At 43.9% G+C, this 14,583-nt stretch overlaps 1 protein-coding gene across 7 annotated transcripts in view; it reads left to right on the forward strand.

Moving 5' to 3' along the window:
- Window positions 1-2,471: 2,471 nt before the first annotated feature.
- The window catches only part of LEF1 (lymphoid enhancer binding factor 1), a 118,969-nt gene continuing 106,857 nt past the window's right edge, over window positions 2,472-14,583 (forward strand). For 2 of the 7 annotated variants that reach the window (XM_011221940.3, XM_034671397.1), the window contains exons 1-3: window positions 2,475-3,882; window positions 6,335-6,401; window positions 8,075-8,208. In XM_011221940.3, coding sequence (XP_011220242.1) covers window positions 3,670-3,882; window positions 6,335-6,401; window positions 8,075-8,208 — 414 coding nt within the window. In that variant the 5' untranslated portion in view covers window positions 2,475-3,669. Of the gene's footprint in view, window positions 3,883-5,108; window positions 5,187-6,334; window positions 6,402-8,074; window positions 8,209-14,583 lie in introns of those variants that run through there. The other 5 variants (XM_011221939.3, XM_011221938.3, XM_002916937.4 and 2 more) reach the window with 5 other exon arrangements.

Consider the following 14,583-nt stretch of genomic DNA (forward strand, 5'->3'; position numbering starts at 1 on the left):
CCTCCCCGCTCTCCCTCCCCACCCCGGTAAAGACAGACTTCACGTGGAAATGTCAACCTCCTTCCCAGACAAAGCTCTAAATAAACTTGGGTGAATGTTTTCTCGCCTCGTAAAGCCCCCTTTAAGTTCAGCCCATCTCAAGATTTGCAACAATGCTGAGGATAATCAGTCAACACCCGCAAGCCACGAGGAGGACGCAGAAACAGAGCAAAGCGCTGGTGATTTCGTTAGAAAGTGTTTCCACAGGAGAGGGTTACCGAAAAATACCAAACATAGCCACCTACCCTCGGCCCTTCTAGTGAACAGTTCCTACTAGTTATTATTCCCCAAATTCCCATCTTCTCCAGCTCCTAATCTCCAGGACACCTGGAGCTGAGCTCCAAAAGACTCCGGGAGTCCAGATAATTAACATGAAGGAGAAAATGGGATTCGAATTAGTTGTAACACTTAAACAGGGAGATGTATGAGTTGTCATTTAATCTCCTTTTGGCTTCCAGAAAATATTCTCTGGCAGTTCTGTGTGCCCCCCCATTCCTCTCCCCCCCTCAACATTTTGATGAAAAGGAACCTTTACTCCGGCTACCTTGGTGAAACTGCATTTCCCAGTTCTTTTCCTATCAGCCAAACTGGCACATTTATGGGAGGACTTTTGACTTTGCTTTCCCATATTTCTTTTAGAACAGAGGGTATTAATGTCTAACATAGCTATATGCTCACATGGCTAGTACTTTACACTCACATTGGTACATAACTTCAGGGGAAGTTGACTCCTGCCACCAATAAAAAAAAAATTGGTTTCTTTCCAATCTTTTTAGTATTGTCTTATAGACACATTGTAGCAGAATATTCTTTTTGTTTTTCTTCTCTAAAGCTTTGCTGTGGGCTATTTAAAATGTATTTAATGTTTTACTCTTCCTGGCTTCCATCACTAGATCCTTAATTTTGCTCCAATCTCCCAGATAGAATATGTGTGACAACTGACCATGAGGCATGTGACCAACTGAACTCTCTGATAGTTTTTTAATTGCTTTTTAGTAAATTTCCCGACCCTAGCCAAAGCATTAAGTGCTCATTCGGAGCACAGTTAAGGTCTTTACTTATAGAATGCCCAGCAGCATGCAATTTTTTTCCCTAGGAAAAGAGGGATCTTTGCATGACTATTCCTATAAAATAGAGCTAAAGTCTGATTCTGTAGAGTTTTCCTTATTTTCAATTTAAGGTAGATGGAGACACATTTTTCCTGCCTCTTGTTTACTGTTCTGAGGTTTTACAGATGGCTAGTGTATTAGGTATAATAATTTTGCCTGGATTTTTAACTGAGGGGGTTTAGAGCCAAGGAACAAAATGTAATGTGTTTTCAAACTTCAGCTTCGCTTATACTGTAACTTTCACAAAGCATCTCCTTAAAAGTCCTGTCCTTGTACAAAATGCATCAAAGAGATGGTGGAGGCTGGGGAATTTTTGAGGTTGGTTTCGGATTTGCATCTTCAAGGGTCCCTTTGAGTGCACAGTCCCAGGTGCCAGAGACTGCCCGGTCCTCCCTCCCTCTACTGGCATCCCTCTCCTGGGTCTTTTTGCCTTCTTCTCTCTCCCTCCTTGGGTTGATTTTTCATTCTCAATGAGGTTCCCATACATCGTGGCGTATATCTCCTAAAATCCACGAGAGACCTAGAGCAACTTTCTCTGTACATTCCATGGTGAGGATGTACAGAAAGAGATCTTTTTTAAAAAGGCGGTAATTAAGACCCAGTCTTCAGTTTTTTCTTCTTTGTCCTATTTTTCTCGGTGAGACTGGAGATTTAATTTTTGCTAGCATGTGCTCCCTTGTCCTTTGACATTATATTTTAGGGAAGCCACAACTCTTTTCCTTGTCCTTCTTGTTTCCGTTTTCTTAGTTGAGCAATCTGTTATATTTTCCCCTTTTCCTTCTCTCTGTCCCCAATTCCCGCCTCATCCGCTCTGTCAGAGCATCTATCAATGTGGTGTCGATCACAGCTGCGGCGGCTTCTCTTTCATCTTCGTTGCCCAGCCAAAGGGAGGGAGGGAGGGAGAGAGAGAGGGAGGCGGGAAGGGGGGGGCGGGAGAGACTGGCAGAAGAAGGTGTGGGGGGTACAAGAGAAGAGATACTTAGATGATGAAGTTAAACCATTCCGGCAGTTTCTTGTCAATTTCACGCGGGCAAAGGGCGCTTCTCCGTGGGTTACAGGAAGCGCCCGGTCCTTCCTTCTCTCAGCGAGTTGCTTGATCCTTTCCTCTAGGCGCGCGCGCACACACACACACACACACACACACACACACACACACACACACACACACACACACACACCACACACACACACAACTAGGACCCGTCCTACAGGCTCTGGGAAAAGAAAAAAAAAGTCCTCAATCACCACCTCCTTCTTGCCGCGCCCCCCCCCCAGCGGGCGGCCAAGGAGAGCTGGAGGCGGGGGAGGGGAGGGGGAGGAGAAGCGACGCAAGTGGGTAGCTTTTCAGCGCCAGCGAGGCGCGGGAGGAGGAGAAGCGGTGGGGAGGCGCAGCCGCTCACCTGCGGGGCAGGGTGCGGAGGAGGGACCTGGGCTGAGCACTCCGGTCCGAGGAGCCGGGACGCGCCCGGAGCCTCGAACGCGGCCAAGCTCGGGGCACCACCCCCTCCCCACGGCCAGGCGAACCCGAAGGGTGCAGCTCTTTGCTTTGACAGAGCGGCCCGGCGGAGGCGTGGAGAGCGGCGAGCAAGAGCGCCAGGCTGAGAAACTCGAGCTGGGAACAAAGAGGGGTCGGGCTGTGTGTGTGTGTCGGCTAGAGCTCCCCGCAGAAGCATTTGGGTCCGAGGCCCCTGCTGTGACTCCCCGAGACCCCGCCGTACCCTCCACTGCCGACTCCCAGCGCTCGCCGGCACAAACTTTATTCTTGGCAAACTTCTTCTCTTTCTCTTCCCTCCTCCTCCTCCCCCACCTTCTCCTCCTTCTCCAGCAGATTAAACGCGCCTGGAGAAGGAAAACTGAAGCGAAAGGAAGGAAATAAGAAGCTCTAAAACGGACATCTCAACCCGGGTGGCTCTTTAATTTTTTTTTTTTTACCCTCCAGGAAGTGGACATTTCGTTATTTTCTGATTCTCCTTGCACCTTCTCTGCTGAGGCAAACGGACCCTTTTTGCCCAGCTTGCCTCCTTTCTCGGAAAACTAACTCCCAAATCGGCCACCGGGGAAGTTAGGGTGGAGAGGTTTGCGTAGAGACGCGCCGACGGACCCTCCTCTGCACTTGGGAGAGTCGTGCCTCCTCCGGAACCGGCGTCCTCCGCGCGCAGACCCTGGAGACGCTGGAGGCGTGGGGTGGCCGCCGGGGCAGCCTAGCCTAGCACGCGCCTCGCAGCTCAGACGCCCCCAGAGGCGCCGGCTGTGGCGGCCTTAGCAGCCCCGTGCCCTTCGGCCTCGAGGGCGGACGCCGGCGCCGGTCTCCGCGGAGAGGGAAGGCGCGGGCGGCTGCCTGGGCTCGGGCACCGCCGCAGCTGCTCGGGCCGCGGGCCGCTGGCCCGGTTTCCGCCTGCTCTTCTCCCTCACGCATCCTTCCAGTTCTCCTTTTCCTCCTCCCTCTATCGTTGACCCCCTGTCTTTCCTGCTGTCGCCTCGGGTGCTCCTCCAGCGGAGCGGAGATTATAGAGTGGTCGGGATGCCCCAACTCTCCGGGGCCGGCGGCGGCGGTGGGGGAGACCCGGAACTCTGCGCCACCGACGAGATGATCCCCTTCAAAGATGAGGGCGATCCTCAGAAGGAGAAAATCTTCGCAGAAATCAGTCACCCTGAAGAGGAAGGCGACTTAGCCGACATCAAGTCTTCCTTGGTTAACGAGTCTGAAATCATCCCGGCCAGCAACGGACACGAGGTGAGCGGGCCGCTGCCCGGAGGTCGGAGAGGCGTGGCGGGCCCCGGGGAAGAGCAGAGAAGGAGGGAAGACGCCGGGGAGCCTCGACTGACGGGTCCGGAGCAGGTCCCTCGGTTGCTGGGGTGGGGGTGGGGGGAGTTGGATGGGCCCCCGGTCAACATTTTTCCTGAGTGTGTGCCTGCGCGCGTGTGTGTGTTGGTGTCGGTGGGAGGTGGGGTGTGCAGGGAAGGTTATTCCAAGTGGATCAGTTCTGAGGTTCGATGACTGAATTGTTGGTTTGTGGGTAGAAGCCGCCCTTAACCCATAACGTTTCGCCTGCGGACTTTTTAGTGGGGTTGAGAGGGCGCGACGCATTAAAGTCAGGATGTTTGAACAACACTGAGAAGTCCTTCCGTGGAACGGAAAACAAAGCGCACCCGCTATCTCTCTCGGTAGATGTCTCTGCGAAAGTGTGTTAAACCACCAAAGGCTTAGGTAGAGAGCAGCAGCGCGGCTGGCTGAGAGGAAGGGGAGGCGGGCGTGGGCCGGGGCAGGCGGGGCGGTCCCAACCGCCGCGGAGCGGGGTTCGCGCGGAGCCGGCCAGCCGAGGGGCGCGCGCCGGATCTCTGCGGCTGCCAGAGTCCCAGCGCGCGGGCGGGCCGCTGGGAGCCGTGGGCGCACCGAGCCGAGCCACCCCCTGGGGGGGGGGTGCCCTCCGGGTCCCGCCGGCAACGCTAGTTTTCTCCAACCCCGGCCGCTAAAAGTAAAAAAGCGCTTGTATTTGGGGTAGGTTTGGGCTGGGATCAGGCCTTAAATCTTTGCAGAAGAAAGGAGAGTCGGAGTGGAGGTGTGGCGGAAGCCAGGGCACCCACTCAGGGGAGGGTGGAAAGCGCTTTATCTGATCTCCTGGCCGGCTGCGGGCGATAGCGCAGGTAACCCAAGCAGAGTAAATAGAGACACGTGCGTGCCGGCGAGAGAAAGCTGCCAGCAGGACCGCGCGGAAGGGCTATTTCAGGCGGTGGAGAGTTTCGGGGGGGGGGGGAGGTGGGCGGATGGACCCTGATACCCGACACTCCACTGGCCACCCTCCTTTAACAACTGGGAAACGCTTTGGAAGAAATCCGGTAGAAAAGTCCTGACGCTCAAATGATTTCACCAACGCTTTTTCCCTCCAAAGAAACTTGGAGGGTATACCCTTTTCCCTTAAATGGCATCCTTCTGCCCCCAAAAAGAAAGCGTGTGGTTTTGGGGGCGGGGACATTTTGGGTTTTAAACAACATGTTTAAGAACACTTCAGAGTTACCTTCTTTATACCAATGGCAGGGGTGAGTACACATTTGGAAGGCTGGGGGCCTGGGTTCTAAGGAGAACACACGGGTGTTCGTTATCCTCGAATCTTTCATCCCAACGTGCCAATTTGAAGGGGACTGGGGTGGGGGGGCTAGGGTGCACCCAAACCCACTTAAAAGGTTTGTGAATATGTATTGGGGGGAGGAGGTTACCTGGAGGACCTATGTCCAAGGAACCAAATAGCATCCAAAACAGAGGCCAAACTCTTACATTTGTACAGCGGCCTCTTTTTCTTCTCATTTTGCTTGTCCTTCCTTATTCCGTAAATAAATTTGCCACCCACTTCACATTTTCCGTTTTTGCTCAGGGAAGAAGGGTCCTGCAGCTTGAAGCATAGAACCTAGGGATTAGGGCTCTGTTAATCTTTGCCGAGGTGGTAAGTGGGCATGGGGCAGACCAGGGAAGATAGTGAATGGGTAATACCACTGATTTGCACGTGGTTGAGTCTGGGTGGATGGTGGTTACCAGAACTGATATTAGCTTGGCTACCTTTTAGATGTTTATAACCCAACTCTCAAATTTTCCTCCCTTTAACCACAGAATAGTTCACTTTTTTTTGTCAGCTTGGGCCCAGCCAGCCATGGTAGGTTATAAGGAGGGGGATCCTGCTGGGACTGGCTTGGGACAGTTCCTTAAGACCCCTAAATTTAAAAAATGTAGTTTTTTATTTAAAATGTCCTTACAGTTACAAAGGGCTATTTCTGCCCGACTTTAATCATCGCTGGTTGACCGTGAACAGTGGTTTAAAGGAGCTATCAAAATGATAAACCCCATTAAATCAAACTCCTATCATACTAGGTATCCAAGTAGCCTTGCAGCATTGTAGCGATCAGCAGTCAGAACAGCGCGTGGATATTTCCCAAATTTACTATACTGTTATTGTTTTTGTTGTTATTTATGCTATCTAGTCCTGGGTACGTAAGAATCACTCAAAAGTACATGTTGAAAAGAAAAAGCAAAAGATTTCCAGGTTCTCAACCCTAGCCTACCCCTCTTAGATTAATAAAATAGGTAGACTGAGTTGCACCCAGTCCTCGTCCTTTGAATTACCAGTGGACATACACTTAGTCACAAACTCAAAGTTGATTTTCTTTCTTTCGGGGATGGGGATTCTTGCTGTTAGGTGGCCAGACAAGCACAAACCTCCCAGGAGTCCTACCACGACAAGGCCAGAGAACACCCTGATGACGGTAAGACGCTAATTCTATTTCTCCCAAGTTTATCACTTCATATGTACAGTTTGCGAATATAGGTATATTTATGATTTTTATTTGAGTCCAAGAAATGGGGATCAGATGTGATAAGACCGTGTCGACTACTTTAACAAGATGGGAAAGAAAACTCAGGAAACTTACTGCCTATTTCTCTTGTATATTTACATAATTTAAAAACTGTCTTTGAATGTGTTAGGGGCCTTTGGATTTTAGTTGGCTTCCAGATTCTATGTGGAAGAGGAAATGTCTATAATAAGTTTTCCTCGTTTCCTTATTTTAGCCCAAGTTCTAATTGGCTTAGACCTTTAGTATTTTTTTCTGCATTGTTACAGAGCGACAGTCTACACCAATTTATTTTCCAACAAGAATAGTTTCAAATGGATTTTCATTTGTAAAGTTCCTGTTTCTTACTGTAGTGAGAAGGCAGGCAGTGAGTGCACAGACTAAATATGACTCAGTAAATCAGAATCTAATTTGTAAAAGTATAAAACTTTATTTTTTTTATTTTTTTTTTTTTAAAGATTTTATTTATTTATTCGACAGAGATAGAGACAGCCAGCGAGAAAGGGAACACAAGCAGGGGGGAGTGGGAGAGGAAGAAGCAGGCTCATAGCAGAGGAGCCTGATGTGGGGCTCGATCCTATAACGCCGGGATCACGCCCTGAGCTGAAGGCAGATGCTTAACCGCTGTGCCGCCCAGGCGCCCCATAAAACTTTATTCTTAAAATTAGGAACTTTACATATGGAAAACGATAGACTTTCTCCCCATTTCTAATTCTTGCTCAAAACTTTAAAAATTGCATATATTATGTAGATTTAAGTAGAACTCCCTGTGACTTTAAAATAATCAAATAATCTGTAGGGTTTTCTTGTCGAATCGTCTGCATTTCTGTTCTCCTTTACTTACAATTGGCTTGACCAGAATGAAGTATTCATACATACCTACAATATGTCAGCCAGGAGAAGAAGGGAAGAGGACTATAGTATCAGACTTCCTTCTGAGCTGCAAAGTAGTTATACAGGTTAAAGAGAAGAAAGGTATATATTAAACACACAAATTTCTTTGGCAGAATGGTATAGTATGTAAAATTAAGTCTCCTGCAGTTAATTCTTCATAAATGTGGTCGTTGCCCATATATACTAGATACAACTCTTACCCTCGGTAAAATCTAGAAATTTTCTGGAAATCTAGAAGCACAGGTAGAATTTTTGAGTTTGCTGATAAGGTGGAGCATAACTTCAGGTGTGTAAATATGTATGAGCGTGAGTATAGCTAGATGGCCTAATATGTTTATAATATAGTGTTAGGTTTGTGTGTGTTCTTTCATGTGTCTGTACTTCTTGGTCCAGTTTGTTAGTTTTAGAACAAATTAAGTTAGATGAATAACACTTATTTCTGTAAAAACACCACTCAGTAGTGGAAGTAAATTGAACCACATGTTTCTGAAACATCTGTTTCACTGCTAAGCCATTTAAGAGAATAAATACTGTCAATCCAAAATAGAGCATAATAATTCAGTTACAGTATTTTGTAAACAAATCTTTTATGTAAGGTCTGATTTGTAATGGAACTTAGATTTTCAGATGAAAAATGCAGTGATATAAAAAGGAAGTCAATGCATCATTGATCGTTGTTTGGGTTCTCCCAGGAAAGCATCCAGATGGCGGCCTCTACAATAAGGGACCCTCCTACTCGAGTTATTCCGGGTACATAATGATGCCAAATATGAATAATGACCCATACATGTCAAATGGATCTCTCTCTCCACCCATCCCAAGAACAGTGAGTAACACGCTGATGGTGGCAAATTATTTTCAGAAGTGCAAGTTAATTTCTGTTGTAGCAAAATAGTTGTTTTTTAGAACACATCGGAAATATTTTCATTATATGTAACCAGTCATTACTAAATAAGACCTGCTGTGAGGAATGGCTGCCTTAGAAGAGTGCTACCTTTGATGTCTTACACTTGGAATTTAGCTTTTGGCTTATTGGTTAAGATTAATAAATAACAGATCATCAGTTATGAAATCAAGCAAAGTCAACAAATTCATGATTTTATGAGTATTGTGCTGTTCATGCTGATGAGAGGAAAAAATTGATTTAATTTTTCAGTTAACTAAGTGTTGTATAGCTTTCACTGCCCACAAGCTATCTAGAATCAGAACTACTTTACCTAATTTGGGGCTGAACATTTAGAATGTTACTTAAGCTTTTAAGACCGGGTCTTGTTTTATTGTATTACCTGATGTTTTTTATAAATCAGTTGCTTGTGGGGTGGGAGTGCCTGGGTGGCTCAGTCAGTTAAGGGACTGACTGGTGGTTTCACCTCAGGGTCATGAGACGGAGCCCTTCGTCAGGCTCTGTGCTTAGTACAGAATCTGCTTGGGACTCTCCCTCTGCCCTGCTTTCTCTCGCTCGCTCTCTCTCTCAAATAAATAAATCTTATAAAAAAATCAGTTGAGGGGAGTTGGGGATGAGTTATTTTTACTTTATTGTCAATTGTTGAGGAAATATCACTTCAAGATAGCCCTAATGAAAATTGTTCTTTTTATCTCATGGCTCAGTTAACTTTTAAAGTTCTCAAAAGGCAGTGGCAACATAACGCCATCATCCAAATGTTTAGCACTGTTTCAGCCTTTTTCTCCCTCTACCATCTCACCCCCAGTGAAGAACATGTATGTATGCAGGGTCTTGGGGATTAGGGTTTCAGTCTGACTGCCCTTTAGGGAGACAAATCCAGGATTGTGAAGATGGAACCTATGGTCTTTGACGTATTAGCCCAGTGCTTCCACTAAGTGGAAAAAAAAAAAAAAATCAGTCACAGTCATCTGGGGAAAGTACTGTCATTAATACCTCAATGAACGGAATCTGGATCTAGAAGATTCACCACAGTAGCAGAGAGGAGTTGATTATGAACAAGAGTATTTGTGTGATTCTTTGTAGTCTTCAACTGTTAGAATGATAGGTTTAGGAAATATAATCACTTTATGTGGGCACTGTGATTTAGAAGTTCCTGTAATTATTTTTCCATAAATTTCAAAAAGATATTTGAACTTTCAAGTAGGGAATGAGATATTTCTGATTTTCATGTAGCAGTTAAAATGGTGATCTTGGAGGTCTTATGATGGTTGTTATAGAAAATAGCCTTTTCACATTTTATTTTAAAAGGCTTTTCAGATATTTAATGATAGAGATATCTGTGTGGTACATAGGAATCGCCTGCCTAAAAAGTGATTAATCAAAGCAAATACAGTTTAATATTTAGGGACTACCCCCAAATAAATGCTTCTGAGTTTTCAAATTTGTAGATTTTTATATTTTTTGAACTAAATATGCAAACATCTCAGATACTTCTTTTATAGTTGGGCTGTTTTGTTGGGGTTTTTTTTTAATGGTGAGGAGGAGAGTCTGTTTTAGATAAGGAATAATTGAAGATTTCTGTTGAAAGGCTTTTGAGAACAACAAATAATCTTTCTAACAAATCTAAATTATAGTCTCTGACTTGGTAACAATAGAAAATAACCCCTAAAACGATCTTAAACACTTTTCAGCTGTAAACACAGTTAATGCTTAATAAGTATTTGTGGGATTTATTCCTTAGTTCAGCCACTTCTCCTTTCAAAACAATAATTTATTAAAAGTCAATGTAATAAAAATCTGGTATTCGTATATTATCCCTAAGCATCTTGAAAATTAAGCATCTCTTTTTTAAATCAGCATTTGTCTCTCCAGCCACGCCCCCCAATACTAATCATTTTGAAATTTTGATAGAATAGAAGGTATTTATTGTTAGTACATATATTAAAATTTTGAGGTCAGTGCATTGAACAGTCACTCATTGTTTAGGAAAGATTTGTGGCCACAGAATAAATGTTGGTGGGTGTAGAGTGGAGGAAAGGGGTGTGGTCAGGAAACAGTTACCTTACCCTGTTATCTGCTGCTTTGGTTTATTCTGTTACATTTTAGGATGTATTTATTTTAGACATATTTTCTTGCGATATTTTGCAGTTTGCACAATTACAGAAGCTTTTCAGTTTTTAACTACAAGGCTATGTCCATTTTTCTTTTTAAGGGTCCGACTGAAGTAAGTTGCGGTGTTTGGTTTTTAATACCCAACAGCTGTCTTTAATGTGTCTGAGATCCAAAACACTTTAACCGGAAGGCAGCCTCTCTCTTTTTCACCCCTAACCATGCTTATGCCTTCTTGCTCTTTAACTCTGTCCTTAGCAGGACTTAGTGTTTGTGTAACTGACATCCTCAGTGATAAGTTTTCGTCTAAGGTGTCAGGAGCAGGGTGACCATTTGTGTTTGAGCTTAAGGTGGGAGCAGCCCCGAGGAATCCTTGTTACTTGAATTTGCATTACAGACAACTGCTTGTTTACTGCATCTGTTGCCCGCAGGTGTTAGAACTAGAAAAACATCTGGGGGTGGGGGAGGGCCCTGACCTCCCCTTCCTCACAAAGAATCTTCCCTTTGTATGTAACTGCATATAAATTCAGCAACCTGCAGCTCGGGCCAACCGGCATGCACAGAAATGTTTCCTTTGGTAGCTCATTTTAACAATTCTACATGCTTTTGCTCTGCTTTAGACAAACCCTGACGTGTGCTTGCCCAGCTTTTACCTATTACCTACTCAAGAGAACCGAACCACCTTTGCCAATCCAGCTATTTTCCTTCTGAAGGGAAATTTTAATTGGCTAATTACATCCTTCAGAACTGGAATTCTTAGAGGTGTGTTTATACCGGAAATTTTATGAATGAGTGTCTCACAGAATTTTAAATAAGAATTCTTAGTTCAGATAAATCAGGCCTAACAAGAAAGCTCCTGTAATAATAACACATTTGGTGTCAGTTCCTAAGGCACAGTGAAGCTTGGCTTGAGTTGGAGTAAGAAGATGCCGAAGCTTGTTAAATATTTCAGAGCAAGGACCCTAGAGAGTTTATTTAAAAGCATCCTCCCAAGCCTTTCTTTCTGTGAATCTTATTTGTTGTCAGTCCCTGTTGGCCAATGGTAAAGTATTAAAAGAAAAAAATAGTTTGTTACTGCCATTGGATCCTGGCACTTGGGTGCCTGAATACCCTGTGAGCCGTGAGTTTGTCTGGCTTCAACATAGTGAAAGTTCCCACTGGCCTAATGCGCTGTGGTTGTTAATCTTAGGCGTCAAACTTACATCTGTCCTTTAGGCAACCCAAGTTTTTAACACCTCTGAAGAGAAACATCTCATTTCTCTTCAGATGCTCGGGGAGGGCAGAGCAGCCGACTTGGTGCAGGAAGCTACAGCAAACGTTGCAGCTGGGTCACGGCGACCGCAGTGACACCTGGTCAGCATGGTGCTGCTGACTTCATCGTGTTTGCTGCTTTGTGCTCTTTCTCAGGATGGCTTTTTAGGTGGGAAAGGAAGACGCTTGTATTTCATCTTCCCTTTTTTCCTTATTTTTAGTAGACATTGCTATTTAGATGTTTCAAGGGTTCTTTTTTCGTTATTTTGAGCATCTCAGTTCTACTGTATGGTTTTTACCTTAAGGGAATCATCATTTTGATTTCTGATGAACAGAATTATACCTATTATAACTTCGTCTTAATCTACCCCCGTGTTTGTATTTGCTTACAAACAGCTTAAATTTGATATTTGCCATTGTCACATCTCGCATTAGGAACTAAGTATGCTTACGCTTATCAGTAAGCTTATTTTTATACCAGTGCACATCACACCGCTGCATAGCTTTGAAAATACAGAAATAATAATTCAAGAGTAGAGGGAGACTATGGCTTATATTTTGAGCAAGATTTTTAAGATGGAGTGTGTTCACCTTTCTACAAGAAGGTACTTAACTTGACTTAGTGATAAATTATTTTAAATTTTCTAGTCTAACTTGCATACTTCCTGAAGCTAAGTATATTAAAATTTTCCTCTTTACCCCAAGTGCAGGAGAACCTAAATTTTAGAAGGTATGTTTTATCTCAAATTTGAATGTGGCTATCAGGAGAACGTGTGGGGAAATTCCTCAGGGCCCTCAAACTCTCTGTTTGATTCATTTTTAATTGTGCTGCTATAAAGTTGGGAAGGATCTCAGTCAGAATAATTGGAAGCTGTTGCCACCCCTTCTCCCCCAATTTCATATATCTCAGGTATCTCATGACCAAACGGTTTGCTTATTCACGTGTCCTGGGGAGCCATACTACCTACATAGGACCTTTCAGGAGCTAACACTGAACTTGCATGACTTGTGCGGCCAAAGTATGATCCTTATTCAGCTATGTTTTTTTTTGAAATGACTCTAGAAATTTCTTGTTCGTTCATAAAAACATGAGTATAACCCAGTTTCACAAAAACAAGACCATTGAGCCAATCTGCAGAAAATCTTACTCTTTGAAGTACCCTCCCCCTGCTCCCATACGGGTCCGGTACTTGCTCTCATCAACCCCAGTATTTTGATCCAGTTTCTGTTGTGGTCAAAGACTCCTGTGATTTAATAGGACAGAGATAGGACCTCACGGATGGGTTCATCTGGACTTGAACTTGTAGCGTCACATGTATTCTTTCGTAATATCAGTTGAGAAAAATTTCCAGCTTTTGAGTCTTGTTTTGTTGTTGTATGTTTTTAACTAATCTTGTTAGGTCTTTGAGCAGAACCATTTTTGGTTAATGTGACTGACATTTCTTTAGTCAAATCATTCGGTTCCTGTCTGACTCCTTTGTTCCTCATTTATGTATTATAGACATGATTGGAATTTTATAAAACTGTTTTCCCTTTGATTTCAAGATAGACTCAGAATTTAAAGCGAATATAAGCCAGCACTCTCCATAGGTTAGCAGAAAACCGCATGTTTTATTCCCAGGCCAAAGTAGAGCTCAGCATTATATAGGCGCTGCTGTCATGGGAGTCAAGTTTTTTAAAAAGAAGAAATTCATTTAAAACTTGTGTATCTTTAAAATTATTACTTTAGGGGCACCTGGGTGGCTTAGTCTATTAAGCAACCTACTTTTGATCTTAGCTCAGGTCTTGATCTCAGAGTTGTGAGTTCAAGCCCCCGGCTACTTAAATAAAATAAAATGATTACTTAAGTGATTATGCCAAACTGAGAGAGTCTATAGAAAGCTAATACTGTAGTAATCAAGAAACTTGTACTGCTTTGTACTGTCCTGACATGTCCTTACTCATTTGGAAAAGGCAGCCATTGGACTTTGTTTAAATAATTTAAAAAATATATTTGAGATCATGATTACTTTTTCCTTTTCTTTTTTTCTTAATTTTTTAAAAAAAGATTTTATTTATTTATTTGACAGAGAGAAAGGGAACACAAGCAGGGGGAATGAGAAAGGGAGAGGCAGGCTTCCCACTAAGCGGGGAGCCTGAAGCGGCCGGGGCTCCATCCCAGGACTCTGGGATCAAGACCTGAGCCAAAGGCAGACGCTTAGCGACTGAGCCACCCAGGCACCTCAGTCATGATTACTTTTTCAATATTAATTATGACCTTATGAAGTCACAGCATAAGACCTGTAGGCTTTGCTACAAGCTCTTAAGTCATTTTAGGCACATAGATGATTCAATCTTTATCATATTTGGAGATGCAAAGCCAGAAAATGACCTAGAGACCAACCACAAAGGTTGAGTGGGATGTAGGGATAGACAAGTAGAAGTATTAAAATACACTGAAGGGGAGAATGGGGAGTTGAGTGGAGGATGAATAGGAAATAGGGATTGCTAATTCCAGAGATCTGATAATGTAGACAGTCTAGCCGGGACTATTTGCAGAGTATTAATGGGATGTTCAGGGGATTTTAAAGTCTCTGTGAAATGACACATTTACACACAATACCCACTCCAGCTAAATTTGTAAACCTGCTGAAATTAGCTGCTTGCTGTATGTAGATCAGTCATAAAGCTCACTGAGAATTTGCGTTGGGAATGTTGCAAGGGCATTACAGAGCAAACAAGAATTTTGCTTACCTGTCCCGTTTTTCCCATCTGTAGGAGAAATATGACTGGAAGAGATGTTGCATCACAGAGAGCCTAGAAATGTCTTTTATTTTTGTAGCTAACTAGGGGCAAGTAGACTCCAAAAAAGTTTGATTGTTGACCATTGTTTCTAGTTATGCCCACAAATAATTCTGTGTGCAACTCGATGATAGTTTTTCAGAATCAGGTTTTGAT

This window comes from Ailuropoda melanoleuca, chromosome 11 (genome assembly GCF_002007445.2).
Source record: "Ailuropoda melanoleuca isolate Jingjing chromosome 11, ASM200744v2, whole genome shotgun sequence".
Classification (NCBI taxonomy): Eukaryota; Metazoa; Chordata; class Mammalia; order Carnivora; family Ursidae; genus Ailuropoda; species Ailuropoda melanoleuca.